Source organism: Fulmarus glacialis, unplaced genomic scaffold, assembly GCF_000690835.1.
Source record: "Fulmarus glacialis isolate BGI_N327 unplaced genomic scaffold, ASM69083v1 scaffold34527, whole genome shotgun sequence".
Taxonomy (NCBI): Eukaryota; Metazoa; Chordata; class Aves; order Procellariiformes; family Procellariidae; genus Fulmarus; species Fulmarus glacialis.
This window is the reverse complement of record NW_009223170.1, coordinates 18,169-36,972: the sequence shown is the minus strand read 5'-3', so window position 1 is coordinate 36,972 and position 18,804 is coordinate 18,169. Positions and strand designations below refer to the sequence as shown.

General features: G+C 36.9%; 1 protein-coding gene across 1 annotated transcript in view; it reads right to left on the bottom strand.

The window, feature by feature from the left end:
* The window catches only part of USP6NL (USP6 N-terminal like), a gene marked incomplete at its 5' end in the record, with an annotated part of 48,289 nt that overhangs the window by 13,484 nt on the left and 16,001 nt on the right, over positions 1-18,804 (bottom strand). Inside the window, 7 exons of the mRNA XM_009581713.1 lie at positions 1,217-1,369; positions 3,969-4,068; positions 4,158-4,223; positions 6,873-6,967; positions 11,845-11,965; positions 13,757-13,805; positions 16,519-16,628. Coding sequence (XP_009580008.1) covers positions 1,217-1,369; positions 3,969-4,068; positions 4,158-4,223; positions 6,873-6,967; positions 11,845-11,965; positions 13,757-13,805; positions 16,519-16,628 — 694 coding nt within the window. The remainder of the gene's footprint in view (positions 1-1,216; positions 1,370-3,968; positions 4,069-4,157; positions 4,224-6,872; positions 6,968-11,844; positions 11,966-13,756; positions 13,806-16,518; positions 16,629-18,804) is intronic.

The following is an 18,804-nucleotide window of genomic DNA, read 5'->3' as shown; positions in this document are numbered from 1 at the left end:
CTCACAGAACACAGTCTGTAGATGAGAAGGACCAAGAAGACAAGATGAAAAGATAAGAACAGGAACTAGACTTAGACCTATTGTGGGTGGGAGAAAGTGTGATGGAGAGATGTTACAGAAAGTCAGAAAGAGGTCAAAACACAAGAATAGGGAGCAAGAGAAATGGGAAACTCCGACAAGAGGCCAAGATGATGAGAAACAAATGTACAGAAAGTGTTTGTACTCCAGAGGGACAGATCTGCTGAAGAACCAGATGAAACAGGTATCTATTTTTGATGATTAGTCCTGAAACAGCCCAATACTGCACGCAATAAATAAGGTCTACAGAAACAGAAAAATGAAGTTCATTAGTGAAAGAGCTTCAGGAACAAATTATCACAACAACACTACATAGACAACCTTTACTCTGACACTTCTTAACTTCTGAAAGCTAACCATAGCAACTCAATAAAATTATTTTAAGGTAATTTCTGCCATATTTTTAAAATTTTTAAAAACATTCATTCTTTGTCACATACTATTTTACAATTAGCAAGGATAAAGAAAAAGGACTCTGAATAATCACAAGAAAAATGCTAATTAAAGATTGTGGAGGTAGGGATAGAAAAGATAACAGAATCTTAATACAGGAAGAAGAGATCCTGTATACACATTTCGTAAGCAGTGCCCCATGAAACAAGCATCTCCACTCTGCAACCGAAAACCACAAACACAAAGGCTGAGAAGAAACAAAGAAAATAATTCAGCTGAACACCCAGAAGGTCTATCACCTGCAAATAATTAAAAATCTGGATTTGACTAACAGAAGAAACTATTTGACCTGAAATTTGTTCCATAGCTAATCAAGCTACAAAACAGTCTGGATTTTTGGACAACGCCGTTGCTTCAAATAATTTGAAACCTTTGTATTTAATCTTCTATCTTAAAGGTTTTATAAATCCAAGTTAATAAAGTTATCAGAACATGGGATGTTTTAAAGTGCTTTGCCATTAGCTTACAACCAGTAAACAAAACACCAAAAAAAGAGCAAACTCACGAAATGAAGGGTGTTGATTTTAAACTGTAAAATATTTTTAGGGAAAAGAAACCCAAAACCTATGCAGCAATGAAGAGATAAATATTTGCACAATTTTTAACAGCATGAATTAACACTTTAAAATGGACAATGTGTGAATAGCTCCAAATATCTAAATCTGCTTATGTACAAGTTTCTTACCAGCTACTGGTAAATCCAGCTTTGCTCGTTTCAATTCTGATATAGAATTTTGGAGCTGGTCTATTACAAAGTCATCTTCATAGAAGAAATCCTTGGCTAAAGACTCCTGCAGAAATTCTACAAGCTCTTCCATTTGTAATTTCATCAGATGCTCTACATAAGAAGCAAATATTATACATTAAAATATCTTGATTATGAACATTGGAAAATGTACTTGAGACATAAGATGCTTTTGTTTTCGAAGTAGAATGAAAAACACTTACTAATTAAGCAGGTAACAGAATTCTACACCACAAATCTATAAAATGCATTAAAAAATTCACTTGCAAATCAGCATGGGAATGCTTTCTACTTATCATTCTCTACTTAGAACAATGTTTTCCAAGAAAGGGCATCTTCTGAAAACTAACTACAAGTCACCCTCCTTCAGCCTTCTTATGTCCAACAGCTTCAGGTCTTTTTCAGCCTGCATCCTCAACTTTACAAAACACTGCTGTAGATCTGTATAACATACATCATCTCTCTTATTAAGAGCTTTGAAAAGCAGTAAAACATTTTAAAAATTGATATTTACGGTATACTCGTTCACAACTGAATTAAATTCCAATGACATGATGATGGCAGTTCACACTTCAGAACCATTGCTCCAGGCTCTCTGAAAATTCAGGTACTTTTTGCTACTTCAATCAAATTCAGGTCATATTTTGAAAGTCATTTTACAGTTATCAGATTATTTTTCTTTCCCTTTTCACACAGCAGTAAGGCCATGTTTCCCACACAAACCTCTTTAGCTTGCAAGGCTGTAACTGCATACCTATGTAGCTTCTTTAAGCATATGTATGCCATCAAAAGTTCCGGAACATACAATTTCTATAGAGAAACCATAAAAAATGTTTTTGCACCATAATAAAAATGCTCTTGGCATGTATTCCATAATGGCACTTTGATTGGATAGCTATACTATCAATGTTTTTAAGGGTAGACAAGAGACTGGAAAACAAATCAGAATCCATCTTCTGCCACCTTCTCTAATCTCTTCTCTGTTGCCGTAAGGTAGTCTCGGTGTTTTGATCGTGGAGGAAGTTGCTACGTACTTGCTAAGCAAGCAAACCTGCACTCGAACTTTTTCCTCAGGTCTTCCCATAAAAAGAGTGGTGAATAAAGAAAATTTTCAAGTAGATATCTATTTGCAAATAAAGAAGATAAACCAAAACGCTAAGCCTAACAATTTGCCTCTAAATGTTTAGCTTTCTTAAGCACAAAAATTTAAAAAGTAACCTTTTTCATTTTTCAAAGCAGTTTATGAACAAACTAATGAATACACCCCAGTGAGACAGTTAAGTAGTATCACCACAGCTCGAGGAGGGTAAACTAGCAAGCAAATTAAGACATCAATTCTGCAGAGCTCCATGCAGACTTCTGAATTTACATAGAGTTAAATGACTTCACGAAGAAAGCCAAAGTCCCAGAGTAAGACTGTATCAAACTTGAGCTACAAGGTATCATCCTGAGAAATGCTCAAGTATATTTAGAAGCTAACATCCATCCTCAAAAGCTTTTTGGATCCTTTGGAACTTAAGGTGCTGAATCACTTTGGGGAACCAGGCATAGATGCTTTGGACAATTCTGTTCAAAATCTCAGATTTTACTTTACCTGAAGGCAACAGATGGAAGAGGTGGCCATCCAGGCAGACTACAGAAATTCTGAATTTTAATTACATTCTTGGACAAACAACGGTATAAAGAGAGACATACACTGGTGATTCCTCATTGCTGACTTGTTTGCTGATAGGGTTTCAGGTATTTAGTGGCACACTCTGGATTCTTTGTGCGCTTTTTTGATTAATTTAAATCCTGTAGAGGCTAACAAGCCATTTCCAAACTGTGGAACTACAACATTTTTTCCCCATCGTTTAATCATCAATACAGCTCACCTCATGTCGATGTTTAAATAACTTTCTTACTGTAATAAATATTTTTCTTCAGCAATAATACTGCACTGGCTGAGATGGAGTTAATCTTCTCCACAGCAGCCCTCATCGTGCTGTGCTTTGTATTGGTAGCTAGAAAGGTGTTGGTAACACACCAGCGTTTCGGCTACTGCTGAGCAATGCTCCCACAGCATCAAGGCTGTCTCTCCAACATTCCCTTCCCGCCTCACTCAGTAGGTTGGGGGTGGGCAAGAGGTTGGGAGGGGACATAGCCAGGACAGCTGACCCAAACTGACCAAAGGGATATTCCATATCATGTGATGTCTGCTCAGCAATAAAAGCTAAGAGGAAGGGGGGGGGGGGCATTCGTTATTACGACGTTTGTCTTCCGGAGCAACTGCTACACACATATTGAAGCCCTGCTTCCCGGGAATTGGCTGGACTTTGCCTGCAGATGAGAAGTAGAGAATAATCTTTTGTTTTCCCTTGCTTCCACATGCAGCTTTTGCTTTATTAAAATGCCTTTACCTTGACCCACGAGTTTTTTTCCATCTTATTTTCTCCCCCCTCCCCATCCTGCTGAGGAGGGGGAGTGAGAGCACGGCTTGGTGGGCACCTGGCATCCAGCCAAGGTCAACCCACCACACACACACAATAAAGCAAAGATTTTGATCTTTTTGTGCATAAGGAAAGAAAAATACCTGTCAGAAACAGCATAAGACAAATGCAAAACTAAGATTTTCACACAAGGTCAAGCTACACACAATAAGAACAAAACCAGCTGAATTGTTTAGCGTTCAAATGTTTGAGAGATTTCTTACTTCTGTGTAGTTTCAGAATTGTGTAAGACATAGCAGTGAGAACCCGCTCTCCTTCAAGTATGTAGATATCCCATATCCTGAGGCTTAATGTAAAGGGAGTCTGCAATGACAGAATCAGGCAACACTGTGAAAACAGTCTGTCCCAAGTCACAATTAAAAATAGAAATAGAAAATGAAAAACATACTCACACGATCAAGGAAACACTGGAAAAACCACTTTGTTGTGTAAAAGCTAGTGGACATATCCTGGGAGTCCTGTAAAAAACGCAGAAGTTTAAAAATACTCACAAAAATCAAGTAATGCCTTGCACTGTCCATGAAAAAAATTTTCACCTTGAGGCCAACGTACCCAATATTCACCATAAAGAATTAATTTAACTACATGAAACACTGTTACTTCAACAAAACAATTTCTGTCTTTCATAGTTTTTCTTCATCAACTCCACCACCTGCAGAAACATGCATTCAGAGATGCAGAGGTATTAACACATCTTAGACCTCCATCTTATTCTTGGGACAGAGGTAGCAGAGGATTAAATTCTCTCTCAAGAACCTAAATCAATATTCTGGAGCAACCAAAGTTCAGGCATTGGGTCCATTTAATCTTTCATTTCTCTATAGCAAGGCTGCCAATTCATGCCAAAGGTTGAAAAGATTTTGTGACAAGAATACCTATCTACCAGAAACCAGCCTAAAACAATCAAATTCTTCAAACACAGGACCTCAAAACAGTACTTAGACTGATAAGGAATTTCATTCCTTAATTAAGGGGCCTAATTTGCCCTAGAGCATAGATGGTCCATCTGGTATGCCACCCCATTCAAAGACGGCTAAAGCTTCTTTGCAGTTTCATGGAGCTCTTCAAAGTTCTTTGCACAGTTAGAGGAAAAGCCAAAGTAAAAGCCGAAAAGTTAAGAAATTCTGAATTTTAACTTTGGAATAACATCATATTCTATGCTTGCCACATTTAGCTTTTTGAAAAATTTCAAGTATACAAGCAATGGACCAAATCCCTCTGGTTTATCTGCAGGCTTTACCTTCATCTTTCAGCCAGTTAAAATGGGCTCATCTTAGTGATACATTCACAGTAAGAAATGAGAAAAACAATTCTTAATATAATTGAAATAATCTTTAGGAGATTTTCATTTTGGAAGTCTTTAAAAAAAAAAAAAAGGCAGACAGAACAAAAATCACCTTATTTTGAGATTTTTCTAACCTCTAAGAATGGCCATCAGCCTACTGAAAGATAGATATAATGGACCATGCCTTTCCCTGATAAAAAACTAATTGCTATTAAATTTAATGCCACTGAACTAATTCACACAAAAATAGAACTAAGTTCCGATTTAAAACTGAAAAGAAAAATATATAATAAATATATAGAGTGAATGTTTTCTGGATCCCTCTAAACTAGCGGCCAAGAACTCCCTCAGAAGGAAGCTATCAAAGCATTTTATTTAAATTCACTTTTTCAGTTACTAAAGCAACTTTCTGCACTTTCCTGAAGCTTTCTTTTTCAAGTGATCCAAGGCAGGGGGGCGGAGATGGGGGACGGGGACAGATGACAGAAAAAAAAAAAAGAGTTCTTGATTATTAAATGCAGTAATAACAGATATATAAGCAATAAACAAATTTTCATAATGTGCCAGCCTCAGGTTGTATCACCTCAATCATGTACAATTGTTTTTGGATTTTTAGGAAGTATAAGGGCCTTTTACCATTTACTGTTAAAACCACCCAATCTTCTTGGGATTATTCTGTATTTTGTTCCTGAAATGTGACAACCTCAAAAATGAGAATAAGACTATATTTCTAAACAAGAACCATCATCTTGCATGTATTGTAAAAACTAAATCCACAACTTTCATTTCAGAGTCAAGTTAGTTAACAGAACTGGTCTTGATTTTTTAATTAATATGACAAGATCATCTTGCATGACTAATTTTTACTTGACCTTTTAACAGAAGACTGGTTTCTTCCCTAACCAGATCTGCCTAATTCCATGTTACGAGCAGGTCTTACAGCATGTTGTTAAAAAAAAGACATTAAATTCTATGTTATAATATAACAGGCACAAATTAGATGCAATTCATCATTGCCAAGGTGCCAGTCTGCTCCCAAATTGTCTTTTTTTCTTCTTCTAAGGAGATAAACATACTAAACAGAAAATAAGATAGTCCTGGGAAGGTAATGCTTGTAAGCAGCTATCACTCTTAGAAGATGTTGCTGCAACTGAGCATCTCTTACTCTACCTTTTAAGACTTGGAGATGGATTCTGGCAGAACCAATGTGATTGTAAAAGAAAATTTGTGATGACTATTGGAAGAATAATTTGTTCCTCAGAATAAATACAGCCAATATTAGCAAAAAAATAAAGAGCATATTTTTTCCTATTTAAGAGCATTAGAAGAGATAACACTCAACATTTAGCTTCGTGAAAATACGACTGAGTACGTGCAAATTTTAAAAGGACCATGAACTCTTCTTATAAAGGTTATTTTTTAAACAGAGATTAAAACTGGTTGGTTGCAAAGTCACCTCCGTCCAGAGATGAGCCACAAAGCTCTACATGAAATAAACTCTTGATAAAATGTTTTAACATTAGCTTGCTATACAGCAGTTTGCACAAGGCCAGGTAGAAGGACCACATATTTTCCTTAACTCAAGAGGTCAAAAGTGAGACAGACGCCCAATTTAATTACTCTTAGGATCCAGTTTTATCATAACTCTGCCAAGGTGCACCATAACTTTGTCTATAATGAAAACAACAGCACTTCTGCCTCTTAGAGCTTTGCATTTTTTTTCTGAGGTTTGAGGCATTCTTAACCTAGTGGGTTAACCTGAACTGAAACAAGGTAGCAAGCTGTAAGTTAGTATTCCTTTTACTGTGATATAAATACTTACCAAATGCTGCTTAAGTTTGGACAAAAATTTTTTCAGTATTTTGTCATGATGTTCTTGAAACCTCAACAGTTTTGGAAAACCAGGAATAAAAAAACCTAAGAAAAGAAGTTGACCATGTAACAGGTGTATGTACTATAAAAATGACATTAAAAAAAGGCATTCAGAGCTCTGAAAACATTATGCTTCTATAAGACCACTGGATCTGAACGATATTCATAGCAATATTATGATGTACACATATGGATATGCACACATACTCCTGCCTAAATGACTACAGCAAAACATCAATACGTTCCCTTAGTGACTATTATTAGATTAGTAATGGTAGATGCAGCAGACCCATCGGTCCTACGTTAGTCTACCCACTGTAGGATCACGGGTAAACCAAATTTATAATTATTCTTTAAAAAACAAAACAAAAAACCACAACCCACACCAACTAGAACTTTTAAAAGCAAAAAGACATAAATCGGGATTATGCCCAGCAAATTCATGATAGAAGGGCAAACAGCATAGGCAGCTACTAGAACTGTCTGAACTGAAGAAAAGACCATAAAAAAAGACAAGAGGGATATTCTACCAAGACAAATATGAATATATAGTATAGACTGTGAGCTCACACAACTGAAACTAAGGGCATACTAAAAATCTTGAATAGTTTTAGTGATCGTACACTGGAAAAGGAAAGCACTAAGATCCCCTTACAATTGAGTTATCGCAGAGTTAAAAAAAAGGCTTGGTGCAAACACATAATATTAGCCAAAAAACTTGAAATGTAAAGGAAAACTAGTACAGCTACACACCAGGAAAAGAAACCGTTCAAAGAAGATCCTTCAAAAAGCTGAAGCAGTGTTCAGATCAGAAAAACAGAGATGATCAAACACTGGCAGTGTAAAAATGTGAAAAACAAGCCTCCCCAAAAAAACAACTTACAAAAGACATTAAAAAAATACTAATAGACCTATTTTCAAACTCCTTGGAAGCAGAAAGCCTGACAGAGAATTTGTAGGTTCAACAGCCTGTGAAGATTTTTAGAAGTGCTCAAAGAAGAAAAAGTCAACACTAAAACCAAGTTAAATTTTTGCATGGAAGACACTGGGGAGGTTCCCAAGTCAGAACCCTAAACAGCTCTAAAGGAACTCAAAGATCAACTAGCTGAAATACCGATTCTGTGAAACCTCTTGCTTAAAATACCAGGAGCCTGTAAAGGGGCTGACACGATGTTAGCTTTTCTTAAACTGGTTATCGGTCCAATATTCAAGCCAATACTTCAAGAGGAAACCGACAAAAACCATAATAAAGTTGGCGTAAGTGGATGTCCAGATGCATGCAACGTAACAGAGAAGAATCAACATGGTTTTTACAAAGCAAGGTCATGTCTCTTAAATCCACTGGGCTTCCTTGAAGAAATCAGTGAGATATCCACAGAGAGCAGTGAATACCGCCTATTTGACTTTTCAAAGGTACTTAACAGGTTCTATCACCGAAGTAGCTTCATCTCTTCAGTCCACCTCCTAAAGCAGCTAATCCAATGAGTTAAAAGATAGTAAAATAAAAAAAAAAAGACAAAATGGCTTCACCCATGAAGTTGCATAGAAGTTTGTGCTGGGACCTAAGCTATTTGACATGTGCCATGTGTCCACACTGTGAACAACCAGTCGAGTCTTAGCCATCCTGAAAGAGCATTGGAAAATTTGGAAAAAGCAAGAAGTCACAGAAATTATCAAAGTATACAACCAGTTCTGTGTCAAGAACAGACTAAAATGCTACATCTGATCAGCCTGCAGTAAAGAAACAGCTGAGGGGAAATACTACCAAGCACCAGCGGTGAACAGGTTATGAACATTCACTGTCTTCTCTAAGGCAAAATCCAGTCGGCATCATCGAGAAACTATCATGGGGCAGAGCCAAAACAAAAAAGGAAGAATACAATCCATAGTCAAACACAATGAATTATTTAAGGAAGAAAAGTCTATTGGACACTATTAAAGGCAAAACAAATTTCCTTTTTGTGGTGGTTTAACCTGGCGGGCAGCCAAATACCAGGCAGCCACTCGCTCACTCCCCCCGCCCCCCCAGTGGGACAGGGAGAGAATCAGAAGGGTGAGAGTGAGAAAAACTTGTGGGTTGAGATAAAGACAGTTTAATAGAACAGAAAAGGGAAAATAATAATGATAATGATAGAATATACAAAATGAGTGATGCACAATGCAATTGCTCACCACCCGCGCTGACTGATAACCAAATAGCGATCGCTACTTCCTGGAACACACCCACTATTCATATACTGAGCATGACGTCACATGGTATGGAATACCCTGTTGGCCAGCTGGGCTGGCTGTCCTGGCTGTGCTCCCTCCCATCTTGTGCACCTAGCTCAGTCAGGAGAGCACGGGAGCTGTCCTTGGACTAAGAGGGCACTTAGCAACAACTGAAAACATCAGTGTGTTATCAACATTCCCCTCATACTAAGTCCAAAACACAGCACTAGGAAGAAATTTAACTCTATCCCAGCCGAAACCAGGACACTTTTCAAGAAGTTCCTCCAGAAATTCTTTCAGCCTCTAATACATTTTCCAGGAGATGTTGATCTTTGGTTGCCTTATTCTCAGACACTTCGCTGAGCATCTGTTGCTTGTCACTATCGGAGACATGACACTGAGTTAAATAGATCTGGTACAGCAATTCTATATTCTTAGAATTAAAAAAGGCTACAAAAAAACCCCAACAGTTTTCACTTGTAAATGATAGGCAGTATGGAAACTGGAAGAAGTATGGACCCACAGAACACGTCACTTAAAAAACCAAAAAGTCCCAAACCAAAAAGAAAACACTTTCTAGTTACCAATTATGTAATTCAGTGCATGGTCACTAAGCTGCAAGATTTACTATCTCAGATTCACGGAGGTTTAGTATTTCATAGATACAAATGCACATTCTATCATACTTGAATGTCAGGTTGCATATTAGGAAATTTTACTAATATGGGCGAGGTGTTTCGGTTTTTTTCTTAATGTAAACAGTGAATTACTACATCAAAGCTAATTAGCCATCATTAATAATATTCAAAGATGCTTTTCCCATGGAAAATTGCTCTTGCAATTTACATACACCAACTCATTATCTTGAATTTTTAAGACTATAAAAACCCCAACGGGAAGAGCTTTCAAAAACCTAAGTCATTTTCAGAGTCAAACACCTATATTTTATCATTTAGAGACTTCACATCATCCATACAATATGAAACGTCAGAGACGCCAAATTCACCCCTCGATTTCAAGTAGCATTATGCTAGAAATTACTCTGGCTATGTATCTGAGACACATGGGTTGCACCCAAAAAGCACTCCAGGTTCCCGGATCACAGGTAGAAGAGAAAAACAGATGAAAACCCTCGTCTACGGGGAAGAACTTTTAACCATCCTACTCTTGTCAATATGATTCTAATTGAATTACTAAGCCCACCCCTACAATTTCCATAGAGAGATGCTCATTTCAGAGAACCGCCTGATGGTCAGTGGCACCAAGTGTAATTATAAAAAAGTTTTCCTTCATGAATACTAGCAATTTAGAATTGAAATTATTTAGGTTTTAAAGAGTTGGTAAACAGTGCTTGAAACTACTTTCCCCAAAGAACACAGAAAAAGTGCAAACAGTTATATGACACCAGTTAAGTCAGTTTTAAAGTTTCCCTTCCAGAATCTACAGTGATATATTTACAGTAATGCTGCTCTGTAGCAAACTCATTTAAAACATACATATTCAAAGAATCATAGGAAATCTAGGTTAGAAGGGACTCTGGAGATTATCTGATCCAACATGCTGAAAGCAGGACCTTAGATTAGGTTGGTAACATTTAATAAATGATAAATTTGGAACATTTGAGTTATAATTAAGATTTTGTCAGCATATCTATAAATGCAAACTTCCTTAACAGACATTGCCAAGACAGCTTCAATGTGTGTATGAACCTGTGGCTCAATGGGTGGTATGCCCTGTAGAGGAACTCATCAAGCCTTGGGCTACGCAAAGCTCCCTCCTTCCCTCTCTAATCACTTGGCAGGTGCATGCCCTGTAACTGGGGGTGGAAAGGAGAAGGGATGGAACGAAGGAGGGAGAGAGGGAGGTCTGAATGGGGTAATCATTAACGGTTACGCAGGCAGTGCGCTGACTCCCATATGTACACAAGCGACACATCTGCCTGTGTAAGTCCATCGCCAGCTACCAGACGAACCCTCTTGTTCACCTTAGCAAGTTCAAATGATGACTACTACAAAAATCAGCCTGAGAAATTAATGTTAAGAGTTCTCCATTAGCATCACATTCCAAGGTTATATTTACTTTTTCAGGCTTCCAAGAACTACAGCTTTTCTGAATCACCACGTCATTAACATCTACAAAAGATGCTGGAATTCCTGGAGTAGTTCCGTATCAATAGGCATGGAACATGCATAGATCATACTAAATTTGGCATGGAAGAACTACCAATTACATAGAAGTAACAAGACGGTGAGAGCAGGAAATGCTGTGCCAGGTAGAGATAGAACAAACAAACTCAAAGTTAATGCCTAGATACAGTGTCAATTTTTTACTGTGGATTCCTGTCCTGCCAAATGATAGCATAGCCACAGTATTATTTAACATATTCTATATTAGGTTTCCACTAGTATTTTATTGCTTATATAAATATCTATATAACCAGCTTTCAAGTGGTTGCATTGCCTGAGAGGTTAAGAGGAAAGGAAACATCTGATTTTCATTAAAAACTATTTGAAAGATATCACATATAAAAACAATTACTTACCATTATGGATGAGCTTCAGTAACATCCAATGGCCCCCAAGTATAAAGCTCACATTATGTCTTATTTTGACGATACAGACAGAACAGCACAGTTCCATTTTCAAATAATTTACAACTTAAATAGAGCAGGTTAAAACCTAATATGTATTAAGTGACATGAAACTCCATACCATGCATAGCATGCTTTGGACCAGAGAGAAGTTTCACCAAGGCCCAGAAGGCATCTTCTTCATTCATGTACATAAGGAGTAAAGCTGTGATCTGGCTCATTCCCTGACAGTATCCAACTTCCTGAAAATCAGACAGTGAAAATATTAAAACGCTGAAAACAAAAACCTCATAACCGTGAACTGTTAGTTCTTCCTTGAGCTAGTGGAGGAAAGAGGATGCCTGTCCTGATGGCGTAAGTTCCCTAATTATGACACCACCAAACACACTTAATATTTAAACATTTAAGATATTGTTAGACAGAGGGATGATGCACAACCCTCCAACTGAAAAGTAAACTGGAAGTCTTGATTGTCCTTGTCAGTACTAATAATTTCAAGTAACTGTATAATCTTATTCTCCGAATGGATGTATTTTCCATTTAGTTGTAATTTGGGGTTTTTCTCGGGGGGAAGGGGTCTTGCTTTGTTTTGTTTTACAGTCAGGGCACCATCTGATAAACACAGGACTTTTCAAGAGTGGCCTATAACTATAAACCTGCTCAAGCTTAGCAGCCCATAGCAAGCAGATGTAATAAACCCGAAACAAAAAATTTTATTGTTCCAAAACTGAACTTGAGTATTTCCTCTGCTATTAATTTTGACTTTTACGGCAGGAACCAACTGTCACTATCATTAAGCTGCTCAGATAACCCCACTGATACAGTATTTGTAAGGACGATGACTTAATTGTTGAATAAGTTTTTTCAGGTTTACAAGTTCTTAGCAGAACTTTGCTCTAGAGATAAAACCAAAGCATAAGAAATGCAACAACATAAGCGCAAAATAAAAACCTCACTGCAGTATTCCCATCTTTAACAGTTTAACAGTTGATTTTAAACAATATTTTTCATGCAACTTGAAGATACTAGTCCAATGTTCTAGAAGAGATATGTAAAGGTCCTTCCAGAGTTTTATTTCTCAGTGTGTCAAGGCTGCTTACAATGAAAAGCTTAAGACAACATAACAAGTGAAAGACAACAAATTCCTGCAATGTAAGTTCTTTTATGGACTAACAATTGCGAGGAGACAGAAACTGAAACAGGATAGAAAGGTTACATTTCCTAGAACTTTGAAAAATGAAACAAAGTGGTATTTAATTAGAGTAACTGCTTAATTTCACTTTCTTCTTCTTAACTTTACATATTTTTACATTGAATTCTAGGGATCTGCTGATGGATATAAAATGAAAGATGTACAAAAATTATCAAAATGGGCACAATGAATGAGGGGATAGTGCATAAAAAACAGTTAAATGTGGACATGATAGAAGAAACAGAAATGCTATTTTACGCAGGCAGCCAAAAGACATTGCAAAATATTTAGGTTTTAACCCTTATGATATAGTCTGGAAATCCCAGTCTAACAAATCCTCATCCAGGACTGCAGCCAAGATCGAAGGCTTAGCTAAAGAAGATGCAACCTTTAAAACCATCTTCCATTTGTTAATACCCTCCAGATTATGAAATATGCCTGTTTACTCCAACATGCGTCTTTGTGCAGCGTGTCTTCCTTCCCATCATTCAAATGAATGGGAGGCATATAATATAATGGGGGGGAAGTATCAGTAGTATAAAACTCCGGCAGAGCACAAATTCATTATTCTTATTAGACACAATACTTAGTTTCAGTCGAACTGTATGCACAGTTCAGTCTCTCCAATAAGATACTCATAATCAAGATGCTTTGTTTTATTTTAACTTCAGCTCAAAACATGTCAACAAACAAATAATTTACTTCTATGTACTTCCAAAGGTCTCTGAAATGTTTGGGGGTTTTTTTTTTTTTTTAGGGAGAAAGAAGATACAGAATTGCAAGTTATTATCTTATGGCATGTTCAGAGAAACCATATTAAGTGTGAAGGTACACAACTTACCGTATTATATATGGAATATGCAGCTAAAACATGGAATAAAGATTGTTGCCTGGAGAAATAAGAGTAGAAAAGGAAAATACTATAATATGTCTTTTGTAAAAGCAGAAAAACATAAAAGTACAGAACTATGTTTTGGAAACCTGTTTCCCCAATTTAACTTGTCTAGCTCTAAAGAACAGGACAAACCACACTTTATAATGATACGCGTTTCTGATTTCAGACCAACATCATATTTAGCACTTTTCTGACGTTTTACATGTTGAAAGGTTTCAAAAAAACACCTATAATACTTTGAAAGGCAATGGTGTCAGATCATCATTTTTACAGACAAGTAAAGTGAAACATAGGATGGGCTACATTTCAAACACTGATTTATTCTGAATGCTAAAATTTAAACACCCCAGACCTGATTTCTGTGCTTGCAGAATACTAACAGCTGTTACTAATTTCAAACAGAGATGTAGAAGAGTTGAAATACACGAAGCAGCCACAAAGGGGTCTTAATCTTGGCACCCAAATTAAAGGCTGCTTTAGTGACTGCTACTGTCGAACTGAAGAAAAACATCATCAACTCTGACTCGCCAAACTATGCTCAGTCCTCGAGTGTACTGATCTCCATGTACTTCAGAGTTAGAATTACAAAGAGCTTTATATAGGTCCTTTGCTTTCTGTAAAAACAGTCTAACTTGTGAAGGTAGTAAGACCAAAAAAAAAAAAAAACCAAACCCAAAACAAAACTCTGCTCTTCCTCAATTGGGATACCAAAGTAACGGTGGAGAGCTCTCATAATGAATTTTTAAACTCTCACCTACTTTTTATGATTTGTTGGGGAGAGAATTTGGAAATCTGAATGCCTACTTTCATCTACAACTAAAACTGCTAAAATTTAACTGCTGAATTTTGCATACTGTCCTTTTTCTGTCCAGTGAAATTCCCTCTGCCTGTCACTAATCAAATGTATAGAAATAGATATTAGCAGGTTAAAAAAAGAAAGCGTAAGCAAAAAGCTGCATATTTTCTATTCGGAAGAGGATGCATACTTGGAGAATTTTGCCAAAACATCTAGATTATGATTTTTTTTGTTTGCCCTCTTGCAGAACTGAAGCTTAGCCATTCTTCAGTAACCAAAGTAAAGTGTAACCTAAAGTACTAGATATTAAGCTGGAGTCTTATTTTACACGGACAAACTAAAAGGTCCCAACTGTACATGGCAACCCTCTGCATCTTCAGTTGGCCATACGAAACTCAACATAAGAGCTCAATCTCATTCACAGTAAGATACATAAAATAATGGTAATTTTAGTACTATTTACACTAGATGATTACTAAAGGCCTGTAAAAGAATAAACCTTCAAAGACATACAGTCTACTTAAAAGTCAAACAAGCTACTGATTTACCCAGGGGACTTTATTTCATTGCTATGTGAAATGATTTCTGAATTTTTCATCGAGGCATCACTGGAAACGCATAATATATGCACAGTAATTCCAAGATCTATTCCAAGTGTGAAATTGCTTTATGCAGCCAAAGGCTTTCCTGTGGACTCGGAGGGCATGCTTACAACACAGCTACAGCGACTGGAGCTGGCTCTGCTTGTGTTAACCCCAAACTGATGGGGTAGCAAGCTTCTGCTAACCCCTAAAACGTGTGCATAAAACCTAACTGAGGCCCAGAAGCAACACAGCCATTTTTGCATCACACTGTGTCAGTACTACTGAGAGGCGAGGCACGTCAGCTCAAGTATAGATAGCACTGTGCAAATATATCTAAACTACAGTGGCTGCACAGAATAGCCCTCAGCTTAGGAATTTCTGCTTTGTACTCCATCCTGTGTTGTAGCCATCAAAGAAATTCCCCATATTTAGAATTTGTCCACAAAATACCTGGAATAATAATGTAAGAAAATGTTTGTTTTATTACATTGCCGTCCACAGCTCTTTGAGTATTGCTTCTTGAAAATAGCAGACTACCGTAGAATCTGCCTTGGAAATAAAAGGAGGTTAAAAACTGAACTAATACAGCAACAGAAGGGAAAAAAATACCCTCTTCATCTCAGCAGGGTGCTGATGCTGCAAGCTAGCAACAATGCTGATGTTTGTATCACCACTTATTTCACTATTAAGCATTTTTAAAGATGATAGCTGCCTAGTATTCCTCATCCAGTGACAGTAAAAAAAAAAACCAAAAACCAAAAAACAAAACACATTTTGAAGAAATCCAAAAGCATTAAGGCCCACATTTGTAAATAATTAAATGCTCACATCTAAAATACTGCTTTATTTGGTTCTGAATTAGATACTAGGAGAAGAGGAACATAAAACCCAAAGAAAGGCTAAAATCTCTGGGAAGGTAAGTTATTACAGATGCAAAAAGTTATTTCGGTTTTGAAAATACACAGTTAAATAAAATGATTGGGCAATAAATTTTAATTTATTAGCTTGCAATTCCCATGCTTTTTTATTTACAGTGTCTGAGACCATTTTTATTAAATATGAAACAAGATGAGAACAATTTAGAAATGGCTCTCTGGAATGCTGCTGACACAGTGAGTGACACAGTGAGGGAACACTAGTTGGTTGGAAGTGACCATCTGGTTTTGTGGTAGTAACGGTAGTAATGGTAATTACATCATTGCACATAGACAATCCTGCTTTGGAAGTCTGGAGTTTACATTCAATATTCTTGCATACGTGAAAGAGGCTTGAGGCAGATCGGAAGCTAGTTTTAAGACAAACAAAACAAAGCCTTTTAATTTACTTACTTAACACCGTATCTGTCTCGAAACATGATATGATCTCTATATGTTCGATTTACATCAAGATCAATTTGCCTAATATCTGGCGAAGACCCTCGTGCTTGACACTTCAATTTCTAGGAAAAGAGTAAAGAACAGAAATTAAGTTTAAAATTGTGAGCACTAAAATAGCCAAAACCTGCCTGACTGTACACCTATACTGAAGTATTTGCTATCTTGTGATTTAAAACGCTTAATATAGAATAGGAACTCACAACAATTTTAACTTCCAAAATATGCATACATATACATGGATTCTATGGAGTCAGACACATTCACACAGTACAGATGTAAAAAGACTAATCCCATATGACACATTTTTGTGACACACCATTCACTACCCATATTCAAGGCTATGTTTCAGCATTTTAAATTTCTAATTGCCATTTCTCGGGTAGGCACAGGAAGGAAGACAGAAAGTGAATTCTACTACTCAGGAACAAGAACCTAAGATGCAAGTGCTCCAGACTAGACTTTTAGCAAATGGTTTAGTGTGGTTTTCATACTTTTCCTGCCTTTTTATCTAAGCAGAAGTAACAGCTATATAGTGCCAGTTATTATCTAAGTATAGATAATGGACATTTCTCTAGTCGTTTCCTCTGTCTTTCTGTTCTAATCTAATTTAGTTATAGAATACCTCTACTTTAGCACTTGCTTTAACGTTTTATAATTAAATCCAATTTTGTAATTGAATACTTAGGAAGCCTGCACAGGTTAGATTGCCATCTTATTTTTTGCACTTAAAATAATTTTCTCTTGACATTAATTCATTCCCACTTCTGTCCCTAAAAGTTGAGTTTGCAAGACATTTCTAACTGGATTCAACATGGTATTTTCAAAACATTACATTTGAGTAGGCATTATTAGAGAATACCACAATCAAAAGGCAGAACACTACAGATTCTGGTTGCAAGAAAACAGAAAGGCTTAAAGACAAAAATAAGAAAAATAAAAAGGTATCAAACAGGGAACAATAACATCTATTCAGTCTGTGAACACAACCAGGAATATCGGGAACTACTTGTAAATCAATGAAACAACTGGTAGCAGCCATTAACCAGCACAATGCTAACCACAATCTCAGCTTCATGCACCTTTCAGTATAATTTGAAGTACTAACATCCGGAATGATTTGTCCCCCAGAGAGAGAGAAAAGAAGGGAAGGGAAAATTTATAGTTTTAAGGTGCCATGAGGACCCAGAGCCTATCATTTGTTGGAATATAGGAAAAGAAGCACCCTGAGTCCTTGCCATCATGGGAGCCTCCAGCGTGAGTGAAAAGAAAGGGTACCTAGAGTTTGACAAACGGAAAGAACAGAAGATTAAGAACTGGTAATTGCCCTGCACAGAGAACTGAAAGAAGCTGTTTGACCTACAGCAAATGCACATATTTTCGTCCTAATTTTAAGGTGTGCAATTTGTAAGTGATGCTTGTAATGAGGAGTGTTAATATCACTTCGGGAAGTGGGAAAAATGGAGAGCAGTAAAATGAGCTTATCGCAAATAAACAAGCTAGGATAATGATGGAAGAACCTCTACTTCTGTATCTGAACTACAAACACTTTTTTGTTTTGCACCGAGCACTAGATGGCATTAATCACCTCTGAAGATGAAGTCACCTATTTTTAAATGCTTCTAGTTTTACTCAGTATTCTTTCCCACAACTACATTATTCAGCATGAAATCTGTTTTATCCCTTTTGGATCTGCCACTAGTCTTACTTACAAAGTTAAACAAAATGTAATACTCAGGAAGAGCAGCCTGTCAGACTAAAGAGCGATAAATAATTTAAGAGGAAAATCACAGACACCAAAATTTAGATAACATCAGTGTCAACATCGATCTTCTTTCATGACCTTACAAGATTCCTTGTCTACTCAGACCCAAAGTCTCAGCTCCAAAAACAGCTATTAGAAAATGCCAAAAATCAAACAAGCCATGCATTTCCTTGAAACTCTGGACGTTATTTCTTTCAAAGGCAGTGAACATTTAAATTCCTGTGGAGAAAAATTCAAACACTCTACAGTATTACATTGCCTTTCTGTTAGCTAAACTCTCCCTATAATCCTTTGGGGGGGGGATAAATAAATAAGAGAGAGAGAGAGAGAGAGAGAGGAAAAGACAGAATTTTAGAGGATTTGATTCCCCTTCTGCCTAACTTACTAGCCTGCACATGAACCTTGCTCTCCACTCTCAGGTCTGAAGTTTAGCTATGATGGCCATCAGCTGTATTCACACCCACAGAAAAAGTACA